This window comes from Danio rerio, chromosome 5 (genome assembly GCF_052040795.2).
Source record: "Danio rerio strain M-AB ecotype USA chromosome 5, GRCz13ab, whole genome shotgun sequence".
NCBI classification, from domain to species: Eukaryota; Metazoa; Chordata; class Actinopteri; order Cypriniformes; family Danionidae; genus Danio; species Danio rerio.
In genome coordinates, this window is record NC_141025.1 from 76,925,589 (window position 1) to 76,944,343 (window position 18,755).

Genomic DNA, 18,755 nt, shown 5'->3' on the forward strand with positions numbered 1-18,755 from the left:
CAGTGTTTCTCACTCTCAGAAATAAAAACGCTGCACTTTATTAAAACACATTTCTTTACTGCAGTCTGTAGTGAAAACAAATCATACCAACAACAACTTGGTTTCAGCTAGAGATATACAACAGACTACAGCATGACCACGGAAAAAAGGTCTGCGATTTCATACAAAAAGATGTTAGCAATCATTTGCCTAATGACAATTATAATGAGCAGTATAAAAGGGAGACAAATTCAGCACTTGCTATGGGGAGTCTTGTAAATTTGTCTTTTCTTCAATGGCCTGTTTGACGATTTCAGCCAGCTTTAAGCGGTCCACTCTGTCGGAAAAAGATCTACCTGTGAAGAAACGAAGAATATGGAAACTGTGCTCAACTGGAATTACGCTATTAAGTTGTGAATTTGTTATACTTATTTCTCTTATCAGTGTCAACATTATTTTGACAAATCTTTTTTTTTTTTTTTAAACTGCATTCTTCTTTTATATATACATATACGATACACCCTTCATATTAGAATATATCAGATATGTAGTGTTCAGTAGTATAGTACTCTAAAGAAAAATGTAGATGTCGTGTTTGATCATGTCTTCATGGTTGTAAGGTGCTCCTCCCAGTGCAAGCACCTGATTTTCAGGTGATGCGTAAAATAGATTTAAGGCGAGGTGCTAATGATCTAATCCGATTCAATGATTTCTACAAAAACAATTTACCTGAACTAGCCTACAGCAACGTCTGCTGTTAAAAACTAGCCCATAACACTGTTTGCTGTAAAAACACTAGCCCAAACTAGCCTAGAGCACCATCTGCTGTAAAAAAACTAGCCTGTAGTGCCGTCTGCTGTAAAAAAAAGTAGCCTAAACTAGCTTAGAGTGCAATCTGCTGTTAAAAAACTAGCCTGTAGTGCCGTTTGCTGTAAAACCACTAGCCTAAACTAGCCTAGCGCTCCATCTGCCAAAAAAAACTAGCCAAAACTAACCTAGAGCTTCGTCTGCTGGTAAAAACTTGCCAAAACTAGCCTAGAGCTTTGTTTGCTGTTAAAAACTAGCCTAGAGCGCCATCTGCTGTTAAAAAACTAGCCTAGAGTGTGGTTTGCTGTAAAAGACTGGCCTAAACTAGCCTTGAACTCCATCTGCCAAAAAAACTAGCCTAAACTAGCCTATAGTGCTATCAGCTTTTAAAAAATAGCCTGTAGTGCCGTCTGCTGTAAAAAAAAAGAATAGCCTAAACTAACTTAGAGTACCATCTGCTGTAATAAAAAACTAGCCTAGAACACTATTTGCTGTAAAACACCAACCAAAACTAGCTTAGAGCTCCATCTGCCAAACAAAACTAGCCTAAAGCATCATCTGCTATTAAAAACTAGCCTAGAGCACCGTCTGCTGTAAAAAAAACTAGCCAAGAGGTCTGTTTGCTGTAAAAAAAAAAAACAAAAAAAAAAAAAAACATAGTTAATGGTCTAATCAGATTCAATAAACTATGCTAAGCTAAGCTAAGCTAAAAGCGCTCTCACCTGACATGGAGATTGGCTGAATGGGTTCAAAAAATGGTAAAATTCAACTGTTTAATTCTAGGAGAGCTGTAAAATGAGCCTACTTCCAAAAACAATTGAGTGTTCGTTTAAAACTAACAAATGTAATAGTCAGATAAGTCACATAGATGAATTTGCAAGTACTGGATGCTATTCTAGTGCACAGTATAGCTTCTAGAAAATAAACCTCAGACACAAAACACTTACCATCCCAACATAACCCATGCAATCCATCTCTGAGAAGTTTGCAATCACGATTCAAGCGCCAAGCTTCATGCATTACTTCATTTAGCTTTTCGTCATCACTGTCACCTGTGGTCATATAAAAAAAGAGACATACTATGATGTGCTTCATGGTTTTTGGACAGCATTATAGTTTATCCCTGCAGACATTTTCTATGAAAGCTACAAATCAACACAGAACTTTTTCTGGATGAGTGGATGTTGTTTAGTTAAAAATAGCCTGGAGTGCCGTCTGCTGTTAAGAACTGGCCTAGATCGCCATCTGCTGTTAAAATCTAGCCTAGAGCGCCATCTGCGGCTTCAAACTAGCCAATAGCGCCAACTGCTGCTAAAAACTAGCCTAGAGCACCATCTGCTGGTAAAAACTTGCATAGAGCGCCGTCTGCTGTCAAAAACTAGCCTTAAGCACCATCTACTGTTAAAAACTAGCCTAGATCGCCATCTGCTGCTTAAAACTAGCCAATAGCCCCATCTGCTGCTAAAATAGCCTTGAGCGCCATTTGCTTTTAAAACCTAGCCTAGAGCGCTGTCTGCTGGTAAAACTAGCCTAGAGCACCATCTACTGGTAAAAACTAGCCAAGATCGTCATCTACTATTAAAAATTAGCCTAGAGCGCCATCTGCTGTTAAAAACTGGCCTAAAGCACCATCTACTGTTAAAAACTAGCGTAGAGCGCCATCGGCTTCTTAAAACTAGCCAATACTGCCATCTGCTGCTAAAAACTAGCCTGGAGCACCATTTGCTGTTAAAAACTAGCCTAGATCGCCATCTGCTGCTTAAAACTAGCCAATAGCCCCATCTGCTGCTAAAAATAGCCTTGAGCGCCATTTGCTTTTAAAACCTAGCCTAGAGCGCTGTCTGCTGGTAAAACTAGCCTAGAGCACCATCTACTGGTAAAAACTAGCCAAGATCGCCGTCTACTATTAAAAATTAGCCTAGAGCGCCATCTGCTGTTAAAAACTGGCCTAAAGCACCCTCTACTGTTAAAAACTAGCATAGAGCGCCATCGGCTTCTTAAAACTAGCCAATACTGCCATCTGCTGCTAAAAACTAGCCTGGAGCACCATTTGCTGTTAAAAACTAGCCTAGAGCGCCGTCTGCTGTCGAAAACTAGCCTAGAGTGCCATCTGCTATTAAAAAACTAGCCTAGAGTGCTGCCTGCTGTTAAAAACTTGCCTAGAGCGCCATGCGCTGTTAAAAACAAGCCTAGAGCTCTATCTACTGGTAAAAAAAACTAGCCTAGAGCGCCATCTGCTGGTAAATATAGCCTAGAGCACCGTCTGCTGGTAAAAACTTGCCTAGAGCGCCATCTGCTGTTAAAAACCAGCCTAGAGCGCCATCTGCTGTTAAATACTAGCCTAGAGCACCATGTGCTGTTAAAAACTAGCCTAGAGCGCCATCTGCTGTTAAAAACCAGCCTAGAGCGCCATCTGCTGTTAAATACTAGCCTAGAGCACCATGTGCTGTTAAAAACTAGCCTAGAGCACCATCTGCTGTTAAAAACTAGTCTAGAGCACCATGTGCTGTTAAAAACTAGCCTATTTACAACAAAATTAACACTAAAAGAGTGTTTTTATACCAGAGATGCCCAAACTAAGACCTGCGGGCCAAAGTTGGCCCATGGTAACCTTTGATTTAGCCCACCATCCCATCTGAGAAGAAACAGAGATGATGGGGATGGTTTCGAGACTGTCAATTCAAATCTAATGTAAGTTTTGTTTGTTTGTTTTCTTTGATTATATGGTGTAAATCAATCAGATTATCTTTGGTCAGCAAATCAAGTCAAAGGCAGATTCTGCTTGACCAGTGTATTCAGCGTTGGACTGCACTGTGTTATAACTGTGGCAGTTTTTCTTATTGCAATAAGTTATCATTTTAAATGTTATACTGCATAAGTTAACATGATTTAAAGTGATGTTTTACATTTATATTGAAATATTATGAAATAAATTAGGAAATTACCCATGGCAACTTTAGTGTAATGTAGTTTGGTATATTCACCTTCAGCCCACAGCTCTCAATGATATTTGGATTTAGGCCTTCATACGGAAAAGTTTGGGCACCCCTGGTTTACACAATGAGTGGGTTTATACATACCAGCCTGTGGTAATATGCACTGTGCGATCACATCCCTTAGTTTTTCCAGAGCCACATTGGTGTCCTCCACCTCATTCTCTGGATCATTGATGAACAGCTCGTCATTGGGTTTGGTGCTGCAGGGTTTAAGCACAGTCTGTTAAAAACAGCACTGTTAGCAAGGCAGGAGATAATGTGAATGAACTGAACGTTTACCCCAGCAGCTTTCTCTTTCTCAGAATGGGGTTGTTAACGGAGTTGAGGGGTTTCAGACTCAGATTGAGGTCTTGTATCCTCATGTTGGCCAGCTGCTCTGCATGAGCCTGTTGGATTCCTGCTACAACTGCCTGAATGAAGGAAATACACATACAAGTAGTGTTTTAGAAGTAGGTTTGTTTTGGAAACGCACAAACCTATCCTCAATTCTAGAATTGCCAATACCTATATATGGTTTAGTGCTGCACAAGAATTATTGTGATTAACCACATCCAAAATAAAAGCTTGTTTTGACATTATATATGTGTGTATATTTATTATATGCAATTAAAGTCAGAATTATTAGCCCCCCGGTTTCTTCCCCCAATTTCTGTTTAACGGAGAGCAGATTTTTTCAACACATTTCCAATATATTCATAATAGTTTTAATAACTCATTTCTAATAACTGATTTAATTTATCTGTCATGATGACATTAAATAATATTAGACTAGATATTTTTCAAGCCACTTCTATACAGCTTAAAGTGACATTTAAAGGCTTAACTAGGTTAATTAGGTTAACTAGGCGGGTTAGGGTAATTAGGAAATGTTTTGTATAATGATGGTTTGTTCTGTAGACTATCGAGAAAAATATAGCTTAAAAGGGGCAAATAATGTCCTCAAAATAGTGTTAAAAAATTAATAACTGCTTTTATTCTAGCCAAAATGAAACAAATAAGACTTTCTCCAGAAGAAAAAATATTATCAGACATACTGTGAAAATGTCCTTGCTCTGTTAAACATCATTTGGGAAATAAAAAATAAAAAATAAAAAAAAATAAAAAAAAAAATCAAAGGGGGGCTATTAATTCTGACTTCAACTGTATATATAAGTACACCCATGCATACTAATTTTTTTTTATATTTAGATATAAAATATATGATAAAAATTGCATATAAATTTAAATATCAAAATAACAAAATTATTTTGTATAGTTTAGTTTTTATGCATGTGTGTCTATTACATAATAAGTACATATAATACACACACATATATATATATATATTTAGGCAAATCAAAATCTTACTTTGGATGCAAGCAATTGTGAATAATCTTTGCCCAGCAATAAATAAATATATACATATCGGTAGGAATGGGTACCAAAACTCGAAACTCGAAGCGCATAGCATAAGGTAAGAGATGACAGCGGTCTGTGCTAAATGGGGCTGCTCATTGATCATAAATGTATTGTTTTCACTATTACGCTATGGAAACACCGCGGCTCATTCAACAACTGTTTGATATGTGAATATAATTCAGTAAAAGGAATACTAGAACCGTATGAGCACCGGCAAGAGCTTTCATTTGAGCTATAACTTGTACATGTGTCATATGAAAAATATGAAAATGAACCAATGTTCAATACCCAGCTCGAGTATCCAAAATACTGTGTATTTAAGTGTAAATAACTTTTGCACAGTAGAATAAAAACCAAAGTGATGCATATGTGCATAAAATATAGATTCTACACTTTCAAGCTAAACCACTTAAGGGGGTCTGGTGCAATGCTAGCCTTTTGAATCTTAAAGCGAAAGTCGATGACGTCAAGGACCGGGTCCGCAGAGTTTGAGAGGTTAAAGTTGAAATTTTGAAAGCTTGATTGTGTTTATTATTTTATGAAACATTCTGAACCAGTTTGCACTTCTTGGGATTTGTCAAAAGTTGTTGCACTTTGCATTCAATTGCATCAGAAAAGCAGCATTAAAATGAGAGAAAGTTCGGATCAGCATACAAACTGTTTATCTTTGACTAGCTGTCAAAAGCTGACGTTTACATTGTAATCCAATGTAATAGTCTGTTGTCATTGTCTCTAATGTGATTTAATAAACTCTGCAGGAAAGTGGCCCTTATGGGCCAAATTTGAGCATGCCACAGCTATTTACTAGTGCGTAAATGATCTTGTGATACACAGTTCCAGGTAGGTAGGATTTAATAATTGTGCAATCATGGAGCTATTTAAACAGTGGCAGATACCACTCAGCCAAACTTCTTGCTTGTAAACTGTTATGTTTACACTGTGTTTACCTTGTCCATCATCATCTGAGCGGAGGGAAGCACATTGTCCAGAGCCTCGGTGCAATTGAGCCAGGGATGAGCTAAAACACCCTCTATGGTCAGTCTCTCCTCCGGCTTTACTTTAAGAAGCCTTAATGCAAGAAAATATGTTTATTAGCGCTTCTATGTTCTGAAACATGAGCAACAGAGTAATGGTTTACACTAATAGGAAATTGATTCAAACTGTAATATACATATTCTAGATGTTATTAGGCATTTGACAGCACTAGCTCAGATAAAGTATTACAAAGAGATCAATGTAATCATTGAACTTAGTGTGACATTGAACTGTAAGGGGGAAATAAAATTGTTAGAACATTTTACCATGCAGTTTTAGGGGCTGCGATGGACTGCTAGAAGAGTAAAAGACTCAGAAAGTAAAATAAAAAGCAAGGTAAGTACAGACACTCACTTGCGGACGATGTCTTTGGCCATCTCTGATATCTGGCTCCACTCCTCCTCAGGAAAGTCAAAGCTGCCGGTCATGATTTTTTTGCGCATGTCTTTCGGGATGGTGCGGCTGTGGTGTTTGGAGTAAAACGGAGGATATCCACAGAGCATTACGTAGACGATCACCCCCAAAGACCACAGGTCACAGCTCTAAAGAGTGAGAAGGAGGGGAAAGTAAGAAGGAATACATAGGCCTGGTTTCGTGAAATGAAACATGTGAAACGTGGATAGCAGTTTCACTGGGACTAAATCTAATTTCACTGCTGCTACTATTGTTGCTGTTTACGCTTAAAGTATAAATCTAACATCATCATTTGTACAACCCATATTTATTTTTAGTCTCATTTTTAATAAATAATTCAGTTATTCACTCATAAAACCTCATATTTCATTGCTAGATTATCATTTTTGAAGAATAACCGTACGTTTACACAGAAAGAGGCGAGAGCGTTCAAGGTCGCTCTGGCCGCCCTGGCGACAACGCTGTCTGCTTTCGGCTCCGGCGGCGAGAGCGTCAAAACTCGCTACATTGATCTCGTATTTAAAGGAGCCATTGCAGCATGTCAGTTACATTCCTGCATAACCGTACGTTCACACCGAAAGCGGCGAGAGCGTCAAAGTAGCCGGAAGTCATTCATTTTCAATGAGAGCCGGCGGCGATACGCGGCGATAAGCGGCGAGGATCAGCGCGGCGCGTCTTCGCCGGCGTGAGCGTCGAGGAGAGTTGAAATGAAGTCAACTTTATGGTAATGAGCTATGACGCGGTTCGGCGGCAAGCAGTCAGAATGAAGACGTCCATCGATTGATAGCAGTTCAGAGAACACAGACCTGTGAACTTTGGTTCCGACCACAGTTGTTCCCAAGGGTTTGATTATTGCGGTCGCCGGATTTCCAATTATTTCCAATTTTTTCCTACAGGAACATTAAATAAGTTACTGGCGAGTTACTGATGTTCATTAATGTTATATATTTATCTTAAAAAAGCGGGAATCTCACGCGATGTGACAGTACAAAACAGTACGTTACTGCTGCTTCAGGATATTTCAGACATATGGACACATATTGGATAAATAAAGCAAAGCCACACGCAACTTGATCTTCCATTGTTGTATGCATTTAATAAGAAGTGCGCAACATTTTCACGCTAGAAACATGTTTTATGCAGAAATGTAACTGATATGATGCAACGGCTCCTTTAAATATGAGATCAATGTAGCGAGTTTTGACGCTCTCGCCGCAGGAGCCGAAGGCAGAGAGCGTTGTCGCCAAGGCGTCCAGAGCGACCTTGGACGCTCTCGCCGCTTTCGGTGTGAACGTACGGTAAGACATGTTTCTAGCGTGAAATGTTGCGCACTTCTTATCAAATTCAGTTAACAATGGAAGATCAAGTTGCGTGTGGTGTGGCTTTGCTCTACTTATCCAATATGTGTCCATATGTCTGAAATATCCTAAAGCAGCTACACGGTTTTGTACTGTCACGTTGCGTGAGTTTCCCGCTTTTTAAGATAAATATAGAACATTAATGCACATCAGTAACTCGCCAGTAACTTATTTAATGCATGTTCCTGTAAGAAAACATTGTAAATAATTGGAAATCCGGCGACCGCAATCATCAAACCCTTGGGAACAACTGTGGTCAGAACCAAAGTTCACAGGTCTGTGTTCTCTGAACTGCTATCAAGCGGTGGACGTCTTTATTCTGATTGCTTGCCGCCGAACCGCGTTACCGTACGTTCACACCGAAAGCGGCGAGAGCGTCAAAGTAGCCGGAAGTCTTTCATTTTCAATGAGAGCCGGCGGCGATAGGCGGCGATAAGTGGCAAGGAGCAGCGCGGCGCGTCTTTGCCGGTGTGAGCGTCGAGGAGAGTTGAAATGAAGTCAACTTTATGGTAATGAGCTATGACGCGGTTCGGCGGCAAGCAATCAGAATAAAGACGTCCTGCGTCCTGACCTGCCACCGCTAAAATCTACCCGCATTTGGCGGGTCTTAATGTAAAGCCCTGGTGGGACACCTTGTCCCCGAGATTAGAATGGCTCCATCATTATCCATTTTTAAATCACTTCTTAAAACCTACCTTTTTAGCTTGGCTTTTTAAGATTATCTTGATAGTTCGTTCTACCGCAAATTTTTTTTATTTTTACAGACGTTTCTCTTGCCTTATTTCTATGCTTTTATGTGTCTTTTTTATTTTATTTTTTCCCTTGTCTTATGTACAGCACTTTGGTCAGTCTTGTGACTGCTTTTAAATGTGCTTTATAAATAAATGAACTTGAACAATGACACAGTCTGACAATAAAAGTGCACCTTGTTGTATGTGTAAGGGGTTGGTGAGGTAGGTATAATTCCAGACTTCTCTTTCTGGTGGCGCCTTTGTGCCTCCAGCACCTGAAACACAGGACCACTTCACATTTGTCATGTAAATAAACATTTTGCAGTGATCAGAGATATCACTTCGAGGTGAGAGATTTCATTTGCAGTCCATCACAACCCAACAGGTCACGTTTACATTTAAAATTCATCAGTGAGATCTTACCTGGGGTGCTACATAGTACGGCGTGAACTGCGGGGTCATCAAATCACCCTGATCGATTTTGGCAAAACCGAAATCACACAGTTTTACAGGGGCATCCTGATGGAGCAGTCAGACACACAAGAAACAGGACTCAAAATATAATAATGACTACAGATTATTTAAAAACATACACAACCATAATGATTAGTAAAAAAAAACATTAATTTTTATCCTTTTTAATTTTTTTAATAACCATTTATTGGGCAAAAAACAACTATGGTAACTTTATTTAAATCGATAAATGACATCAAATCTTGTAATAACATCCAATAAGAGTTCTTGTCTAATGAGTGCCCTATAAAGGGTTAATAAAAAAAATTAGTAATTAAACATGTGTTAATGGCTAACCAGAATAATATTTCTATTTTAAATGCCACTTTTGACCTGTGCATGAGGATCAGGTCCACAACTGGCCAAGACCGTCCCTGATGCAACACTTCATTTGCTCTTTAATTAGTTAAAATAGATCTATCTATCTCAGAACACAAACAATTAGTAAGGTTTTAGATCTTACCAGTGAATTATCCTTGAAGAGCAGATTCTCTGGTTTCAGGTCTCGATGTGCAATATTTAACGAATGACAGTGTTGCAATGCAAGGCTTATCTGTAAAAATGACAAGTTTTGTTCTAAATATGGGCCATTTTTACTGTGTGCCACTTTTTGTAGCCATGCGAACAACAGTATGTGTGCGGCTGATCGAGTGTGACAATGCAATTTTAGTACTGATGCACACACACACACACACATTCATACACACAGTTAGTAGATTATATGTTTGCTGTGTACTTTTTTAGGTGCACTTGTTCAACTGCTAATTAATGCAAGCACAAATCATCCATTCACAAGGCAACAACTTGGTCTGCATTTCCACTGCATGCTTTTTTCCCTCATGTGGCACATTTTGGATATGGCGCATGTACAGTTGAAGTCAGAATTATTAGCCCCCCTGTTTATTTTTTTCCCCCAATGTCTGTTTAACGGAGAGAAGATTTTTTTTTTCAACACATTTCTAATCATAATAGTTTTAATAACTCATCTTTAATAACTAATTTATTTTCTCTTTGCCATGATGACACTAAATAGTATTTGACTAAATATTTTTGAAGAGACTTCTACACAGCTTAAAGTGACATTTAAAGGCTTAACTAGGTTAATTAGGGTAACTAGGCTGGTTTGGGGAATTAAGCAAGTTATTTTATAAAGATGGTTTGTTCTGTAGACTATCGATAAAAATGAGCTTAAAGGGGCTAATAATATTGACCTTAAAATGGTTCATAAAAAATTAAAAACTGCTTTTATTCTAGGCGAAATAAAACAAATAAGACTTTCTCTAGAAGAAAAAATATTATTAGACATACTGTGAACATTTCCTTGCCCTGTTACACATCACTTGAGAAATATTTAAAATAGAAAGAAAGAAAAAAATCAAAGAGGGTCTAATAATTCTGACTTCAACTGTAAGTGCAACGAGGAAAAAAAATCACATGGGTTTCGACATACTGCCTACCGGGATCCTTTTCAGACCTCATTCATAAATGGAAATAAATGAGCTTTATGAAAATAAATTTTGCTGTTCAAACGCGTAAAAACAAGATGAAAGGTCATTTAAAGAGCCCCTATTATGGGTTTTTGAAAATAAGCTTCCATGCAGTGTGTAACACAGCTCTAAGGTGATGAAAACATCCAGATGAGGTTTAAATCCTAAAGTGCAGCATGTTTAAAACTATTGATTATTCAGCAAAATATTTTACTCAGAGTGGAATCAACCAATCGAGTTGGGTTCGGATCTTTTGTTGGATCGCATCTACGTCAATATGGTACATCTTCAAATATGTACTAACAGTTCTGTTAAAATGTGCACGCGCTTTTCCTCCACATACTTGCGGTGGCGCGGGGAATCACGGGACTGATCATGACACGAAGATGACGATCACTGGCAGATGGAGATTCGGCTGCGGGCAGGGCTGGAGCAAACTGAACTGGTGCTCTAGGTAAAAGATGATCATGTCGCCCTCAAACTGAAAGTGAAATCTCCATATACCTGTTTGCAACTGTATTGACCATTGCTTGCCTGACCACTGATTAAACCTGCACGTGGATCCACAACTCAGTTGTTTGTGTCACTCCCCGTCGTTACAAACAGACTGCGTCACCGGACCAATCAGTGCAGATTAGCATCGCACTAAGGAGGGATTTGGCAACAAATGAATCGCTGAACGATTCAAATGGGAGTCGCTGGGATAATTAGGTAAAACAAATGCATATTACAAGACAATGAAAGTGTGTTTTGACCTTGCACGCATATCAGCCTGTTATTGGAAACCCCTAAAACCAAAATATAACCTTTTTTAATGCAAAATAGGGGCTCTTTAAACGCAGTCGCTTTCAGAAGTAGCAGGACCCTTTCACCTGCTTGTGCTAGATCTAAATCTGATTGGTCAAATCACAAACACTTCAAGGATTGTTATTGTTATTTGAAAAAGACTAAAGTCACAGAAGCGCTAATAATGTTGACTTGAAATGTATATCATATTGTGTCCTTGATTAAAATTTAATTATGCATATTACTGTGAACAAGTGAACATGTAAATCAAATCTGAGGTCTAAATAAACAGTGCTGTAATATATATAAAATATAAATATTTATATACATGTATATGAGATGGGTTGCTGCTGTAAAGGCATCCGCTGCGTAAAAACTTGCTGGATAAGTTGCCGGTTCATTCCGCTGTGGTGACCCCGGATTAATAAAGGGACTAAGCCGACAAGAATATGAATAAATGAATATGCATGTATAAACTTTTTACCTGTTTAGTGACCTGACTGGCCATCTTCTCTGTAAAGTGCTTGTGCTGGCTGATTCTGTGGAACAACTCTCCGCCTTCCATCATCTCCATCACAATCAATAACCTTGCCCTATCAGAGAGAAGTAGAACAAGTGTATATACAACATAAAGCAAATATAGTTCATGTGTGAAAACAACTGGCGACACGGTGGCTCAGTGGTTAGCACTGTCGCCTCGCAGCAAGAAGGTCGCTGGTTCGAGTCCCGGCTGGGCCAGTTGGCATTTCTGTGTGGAGTTTGCATGTTCTCCACATGTTGCTGTGGGCTTCCTCCAGGTGCTCCGGTTTCCCCTGCAGTCCAAACACATGCGCTATACAGTAGGTGAATTGAATAAGCTAAATTGGCCGTAGTGTATGCGTGTAAATGAGTATGTATGGGTGTTTCCCAGTACTGGGTTGCAGCTGGAAGTGTGGTTTAACTGAGAAAAGATTTTTCCCAACACATTTCTAAGCATAATAGTTTTAGTCACTCATTCCTAATCACTAATTTCTTTTGTCTTTGTCATGATGACAGTACACGACATTTTACAAGATACTAGTATTCAGCTTAAATTATATTTAAAGGCTTAACTAAGTTAATTAGGCAAGTTCTGTGACAATCTGAAACTTATATTAATAATAACATTAACCTAATTATTATAATAACCGTAGCAGGTTTACTTTTTTTTTTTTGTATTCCAGCCAAAATAAAAATAAATAATATATCAATAAGATAAATATAATGGGAAATAAATGAATACACCACAGAACTGTTTCTGCTAAACAGCAGAAATATTAACAAAAAAATTATTAATTTCACAGGAGGGCTGATCATTTTGTCTTTAACTGTATGGAAACGACAATAGATGCTGTTGGACTACCTTGGACTGGATTCATGAGGAAACTGTACACTGTTGGCGTACACCTCCATTATTTTAACTATGTTAGGGTGAGAGGCACACATCATATGAAGCCGAACCTGCAAACAACATAATAAAGAAGTCTGAGATTATTAAATCAAGGCATCTGCTATATGATGACTGAAAAAGATCTGATCATCTGATCATCTACCTCAAAAAAAAAAAAAAAAAAAAAAAAAATATATATATATATATATATATATATATATATATATATATATATATATATATATATATATATATATTAAAAATGATACAGATGTGATATGTTATTATATATGCACTACCGTACCTCATTACGAGCTTTGGGTCGGTCAATCAAGATTTTTAGGGCAAATCGTTCTTGTGTCGATTTCTTCACACAAACCCTAAAGAAAATGTAACTTTATAAAGTCTCTGTGAAGCATGGCGTATGAAATTTAGTTTTTTTTTTATGTTTGTTCAATTATTACGTTAACAAAAACTTTACTTATTAATAAGGTTAGATTTTTCATTTCATGCCAGAAATTAAATTAAAAGTCATGATCCATGAAGACATTGTCACTTTCTTACTATACATACACTCACCGGCCACTTTATTAGGTACACCTGTCCTACTGCTTGTTAACGCAAATTTCTAGTCAGCCAATCACAAGGCAGAAACTCAATGCATTCAGGCATGTAGACATGGTCAAGACAATCTGCTGTAGTTTAAACAGAGCATCAGAATGGGGAAGAAAGGTGAATTTAAGTGACTTTGAAAGTGGTATGGTTGTTGGTGCCAGACTGGTTGGTGTGGGAGATTTTTTCTTGGCACACTTTGGGTCCATTAGTACCACTTGAATATCGTGTCGATGCCACAGCCAACCTGAGTATTGCTGCTGACCATGTCCATCCCTTTATGACCACAGGGGACCCATCTTCTAATGACTACTTCCAACAGGATAACACACCGAGTCATAAAGCTTGAATCATCTTAGACTGGTTTCTTGAACATGACAATGAGTTCACTGTACTCAAATGGTCTCCACTGTCACAAGATCTCGATCCAATAGAGCTCCTTTGGAATGTGGTGGGATGGGAGATTCACATCATGGATGTGCAGCCAACAAATCTGCAGCAACTGCGTGATGCTATCATGACAATATGGAGCAAAATCTATAAAGAATATTTCCAGCACCTTGTTGAAGCTCTGCCACGGTGGATTAAGGCAGTTCTGAAGGCCAAATGGGGTCCAACACACCACTAGTAAGGTGTACCTAATAAAGTGGCCGGTGAGCGTCTATCAAAACTTTACAAATGTTTTATTATTAATATACATAGCTGATTTTCTAAACATTTTGATTTTAAACCCATAGATTTCAACAATTTTATATTAATTAGATACAGCCAGTATTATTTTTTAAATAAATAAATAGACAGACAGACAGACAGATAGACAGAGAGAGAGAGAGAAAGAGAGAGAGAGAGAGAGAGAGAGAGAGAGAGAGAGATAGATAGATAGATAGATAGATAGATAGATAGATAGATAGATAGATAGATAGATAGATAGATAGATAGATAGATAGATAGATAGATAGATAGATAGATAGATAGATAGATAGATAGATAATTATGTTCTCCTGCTCCCTCTATTTCATATTTAATTAATTTCAAAAGTTCAAAACTAAAAAAGCAATAAGACGTGAAAGAAATGCCATAAACTGCACAGTGTCTGATTAAGACATGATATTTCTAAACTAAAAATCCTTTTAATGCAAGAACATATATATTTTAAGCTATTTAAGAACAGGACACGACATTGCTTACCTGACGGGACCACTGATTCCAGCTCCTAGCTTCTGCGTCCAGTTGATGTTATACTCTTCCAGGATAGACGTCTCCTGTAGAATAAACATCTTTAGAATAATATCTAAAGGCTACAGTAATACTTCATAAAAAGTTGTCTTCAAATAGGCATGATGGAACTAATCAGTGATGCTGGGCCAATGAAGGAAAATTAATTCAATTTAAAAGAAACAGAGCTGATAACTTGCAATAATGTAGTGAAAGTTCATGCAGATCTAATGTCATTGCATTCAATGCATTCTGCGACTTTTTGAATACAAATACAGCATTTTTAAAAACATTATTATTTTAAAAGCATTACTTATTTAAAAAATTGATAAAATATATTATTAAATTAAAAAGGTTATGGGAACTGTTCGTTCTGAATAGAGGAACTATTTTTATTTTTATAATTAAAATCTTATTATAATGTCAATATCTTTTTACCTGCATTTACTATAGAAATGACAATAAACTGTGTATGTGTATTAGCAAGCAACACTAATGTATGGTATTAATTAATACTGAATAACTACACTTAAAAAAACATTAAAATAATAACAGCATTTGTTTGTCTGTAAGCTCATTTAATTCCATGTACTTATTACATTACAAATATGTGTATTAGAACATCATGTGCTTTGTAGGCCGTTCATGAATCTCCATTGCACTTCAGACTTCATTCACCCCGGTGCAAACAGCGCCACTATGCGGCTCAGTCAGGCATCAGTTAGCGTGACCTCAGATGACTTCAGTCTCACATATATGGTCATTTCATGTCATACTCTAATACACCAGTCATCTTATCACTTAATTTTACTGCTTTTAAATTTAAATTAATGTTATTTCATAGTGAGAACTTTAAGATCGCCTACTACATAAAATGAAGATTATTAGCAAATGTCAAGTTAATCTTTTTGATTAGCAATAATGGCATTTGAGTTATAATGTAACTATACAGTAATTAATAATGTCCACTAAACATTTTTGGCTAGCGAAAGTCGGTCATTAAATTTAAACACTGTTAAAAATAACAAATACTTTGAAATTTATCTTACGTGGCATAAAAAATATCTGTAATTGTTATGTTTATCTTTTTAATTATCAGTCGTGAAACTTTGGTGATAATATAACAGACGTTACAGAAAATATGTACAATACATATTCATCTGCAAAACATTTTTGGCTAGTGACAGTAAATGTTAAGTAGTAACAAAAATAAAGAATTTATAAATAAATAAATAAAATTATAAATAAAAATATAAATAATTTTTTTTATAATTGTTATGTTCATCTTTTTGATTAGCAGTCGTGAGATTTGAGGGATAATGCAACATTACGGAAAATAATAACATGACATTTATCCGCTACATTATTTGTGTAGTGAAAGTAAACCATTAAATGGAAATACTAGTAAAAATTAATGAAAACACTTTATAATTTAGCTTACATAGCATAAAGATTATTTGTAAGTGTTATCTTTGTCTTTTTGATTAGCAGTCATGAGACTTCGGTGATAATGTATAGTATTGAAAATAATAACGTTAAATATTTATTCGCAAAACAATTTTCATACAGTCATAATGGAAACACTTTTAAAAGTAGTAATAAAATTATTTATACATGTTGTGTTCATATTTTTGATTAGCTGTCGTGTGATCTGAGTGATAGTGTAACTTAACAGAAAATAACGATACCACAAAACATTTTTTGACTAACTTACTGACTGTCAGTCATTAAAAGTAAACGCTGATAAAAACAATTCTGCACAATTTAGTTTACAGAGCATAAAGATAATTTGTAAATTGTATGTTTGTCTTTTTGATTAGCAGTCATGAGACTTCAGGGATAATGTAATTTACAGTGCTGAATATAACAACGTTAAATATTTATCCGCAAAACAATTTTTTATACAATCATAATGGAAACACTTTTAAAAGTAGTAATAAAAGTAAAGAATAATATGAAGTATAAATGTTATGTTCATCTTTTTGATTAGCAGCTGTGAGATTTGATGTAACTTTACAGAAAATAATAACGTTACCACAAAACATTTTTTGACTAACTTACTGACTGTCAGTCATTAAACGTAAACGGCGATAAAAGAAGTAACAAAAATACTGCACAATTTAGTTTACATGGTATAAACTTGTAAATGTTATGTTTGTCTTTTCGATTAGCAGTCATGAGACTTTGATGATAATGTAACGAACGTTACGGCAAATAACATTACATAGTTATTGGAAAACATTTTTGGGGGCAGTGACGGCCATTAAAAGTTAAAACTGTTAAAACAGTAACAAAAAATACTTCATAATTCATCATAAGAGTATTTGTATATGCTGTTTTGTTTATATTTTCAATTAGCAGTCGCGTGATCGAGGATAATGTAACGTACGTTACAGAGCGTAATAACGTTACATACTCAAAACATTTGGGCAAGCACTCAGTCATTAAATAGAAATATATTTAAAAAAATAAAGAATGAAGTGATTTTTAAATGTTTATTCCTCTTTTGATTAACTATCATAAGACTTGAGAGATAATGTAACGATATCCTTAACTACACAGAAAGTAATCACTTATTCGCAAAACATGTTTGGAGTACTGTCAGTCATTTAATGAAAACACTGCTAAGTAGTATGAACACTTTATAACAGATTATTTACCTTTATGAACCTGTCCACGGTGCTGTCTTCAGTCATGATGTTTACAGTAACGTTACTCTCCACTTCTCGGCTTCAGTAACGTTACAGGTGCAAATCGTACCCAAAATCTTGCAGTTCAACTGAGTTTAAGCGCTAAGATGTCGTTTCGTGTTTATTTTCCATGCTGTCCGATGAACTTTGAACACCAGCGCTGTTCTTTGTCCGACGCGTAGCTGGCATTAAATGCAATAACACTACTGTCAAACTCCACAAGACAGTAGGAAAGAAAAAATTAAGACGTTTCTGAGCCTACACGAGCTCGGCTAACATGCGTTTCACAGTCAAAACGCACAGATTAGCCACAGTGGAGGTTACTAACCTCCCTAATAGCATCTGCTGTATATTGTTAATAAAATATGAGTAGGTAAAAAGATTAAGAAAAACAAAAAAAGTGATGATTTCTCCTCTCCTCGTCGGGTGTCTCTGTGAGGAGCTGCTAGCTTTGAAGCTCGATGCTAATTCTTGCGCTCATTGTATTAACGTTAAGCGCGCGCACGATGGCTGTGATTGTGTGATTTTGTTGCTGGTCTGCCCAGACTTCAGCGCTTAGGTTTTGCGTTAAAGCACCATAAAGAGCGAACTGTGAAAGTAGGTTTATTTGCTAAGGTGCTAGTGCTACCTTTGATCCAAAGCTGAGGAGGATTGTTCTTCTCTAAAACACGCCACATTCTGCAATTGACGACCCGGGCGCAGTCCGCCACCTAATGCAGAGGAGCTCAGTCCACTACAACACGCTAATTACATTGAGGTAAAGTTGGTTTTATATTCAGACATTAGTTCATTTTTGAACATTGTCAACTTGTGACACGGCCCCTATATTGTTTATCAGTCAACTTTTAATATTCGGTCTAAAATAACATGCAAGTATGACTTCGTGTTAGTGTTGAAGCACTATTAACTTGACTATAAACAATGATGTGCTTTGATAGTTATTGGCTGCTTATATGATTTCTCTATTCAAAATTTGCAAAGAATACTGTTCTAAAGTTATATTATTAAGGAGTAAGTCCAATTTTTTAATTTATTTAACCAGGAATGTCCCATTGAGATACAATATCTCTTCTACAGGGAGCATAAAACAGAGTTATGAAAATAAAAAAATGCATGTCACAACACATAGATACACACAAAAATTGTATAAACTATAATCAATTGCAGTGGTGAAAAGAGTACTGAAAAATCATACTCAAGTAAAAGCAGCATTACTTGCCCAAAAATGTGGCGCAAGAGTAAAAGTATGAGGTAAACATTACTCAAAGTATGAGTAAAAAGTAGTCCTTTTAAAAGTACTTGTGAGTAGTGAGTATTACACTGTGA

The 18,755-nt window shown here is 36.7% G+C and overlaps 2 protein-coding genes across 3 annotated transcripts in view; both read right to left on the minus strand.

Moving 5' to 3' along the window:
• The window catches only part of kiss1rb (KISS1 receptor b), a 360,900-nt gene that overhangs the window by 11,021 nt on the left and 331,124 nt on the right, over positions 1 to 18,755 (minus strand). The window lies entirely within an intron of this gene.
• mapkapk5 (MAPK activated protein kinase 5) lies at positions 37 to 18,111 on the minus strand. 2 transcript variants are annotated; one of them, XR_015490109.1, is made up of 14 exons: positions 17,400 to 18,111; positions 14,713 to 14,786; positions 13,217 to 13,292; positions 12,886 to 12,983; positions 11,989 to 12,097; positions 9,695 to 9,784; positions 9,142 to 9,237; positions 8,913 to 8,993; positions 6,570 to 6,757; positions 6,128 to 6,248; positions 4,062 to 4,192; positions 2,506 to 3,982; positions 1,734 to 2,151; positions 37 to 335 (listed from the first exon to the last, which is right to left on the minus strand). XR_015490109.1 is itself a non-coding variant. In NM_001002336.1 (14 exon segments), coding segments are annotated over 14 exon segments (1,416 nt in total). In that variant the 5' UTR covers positions 17,436 to 17,592; the 3' UTR covers positions 37 to 240.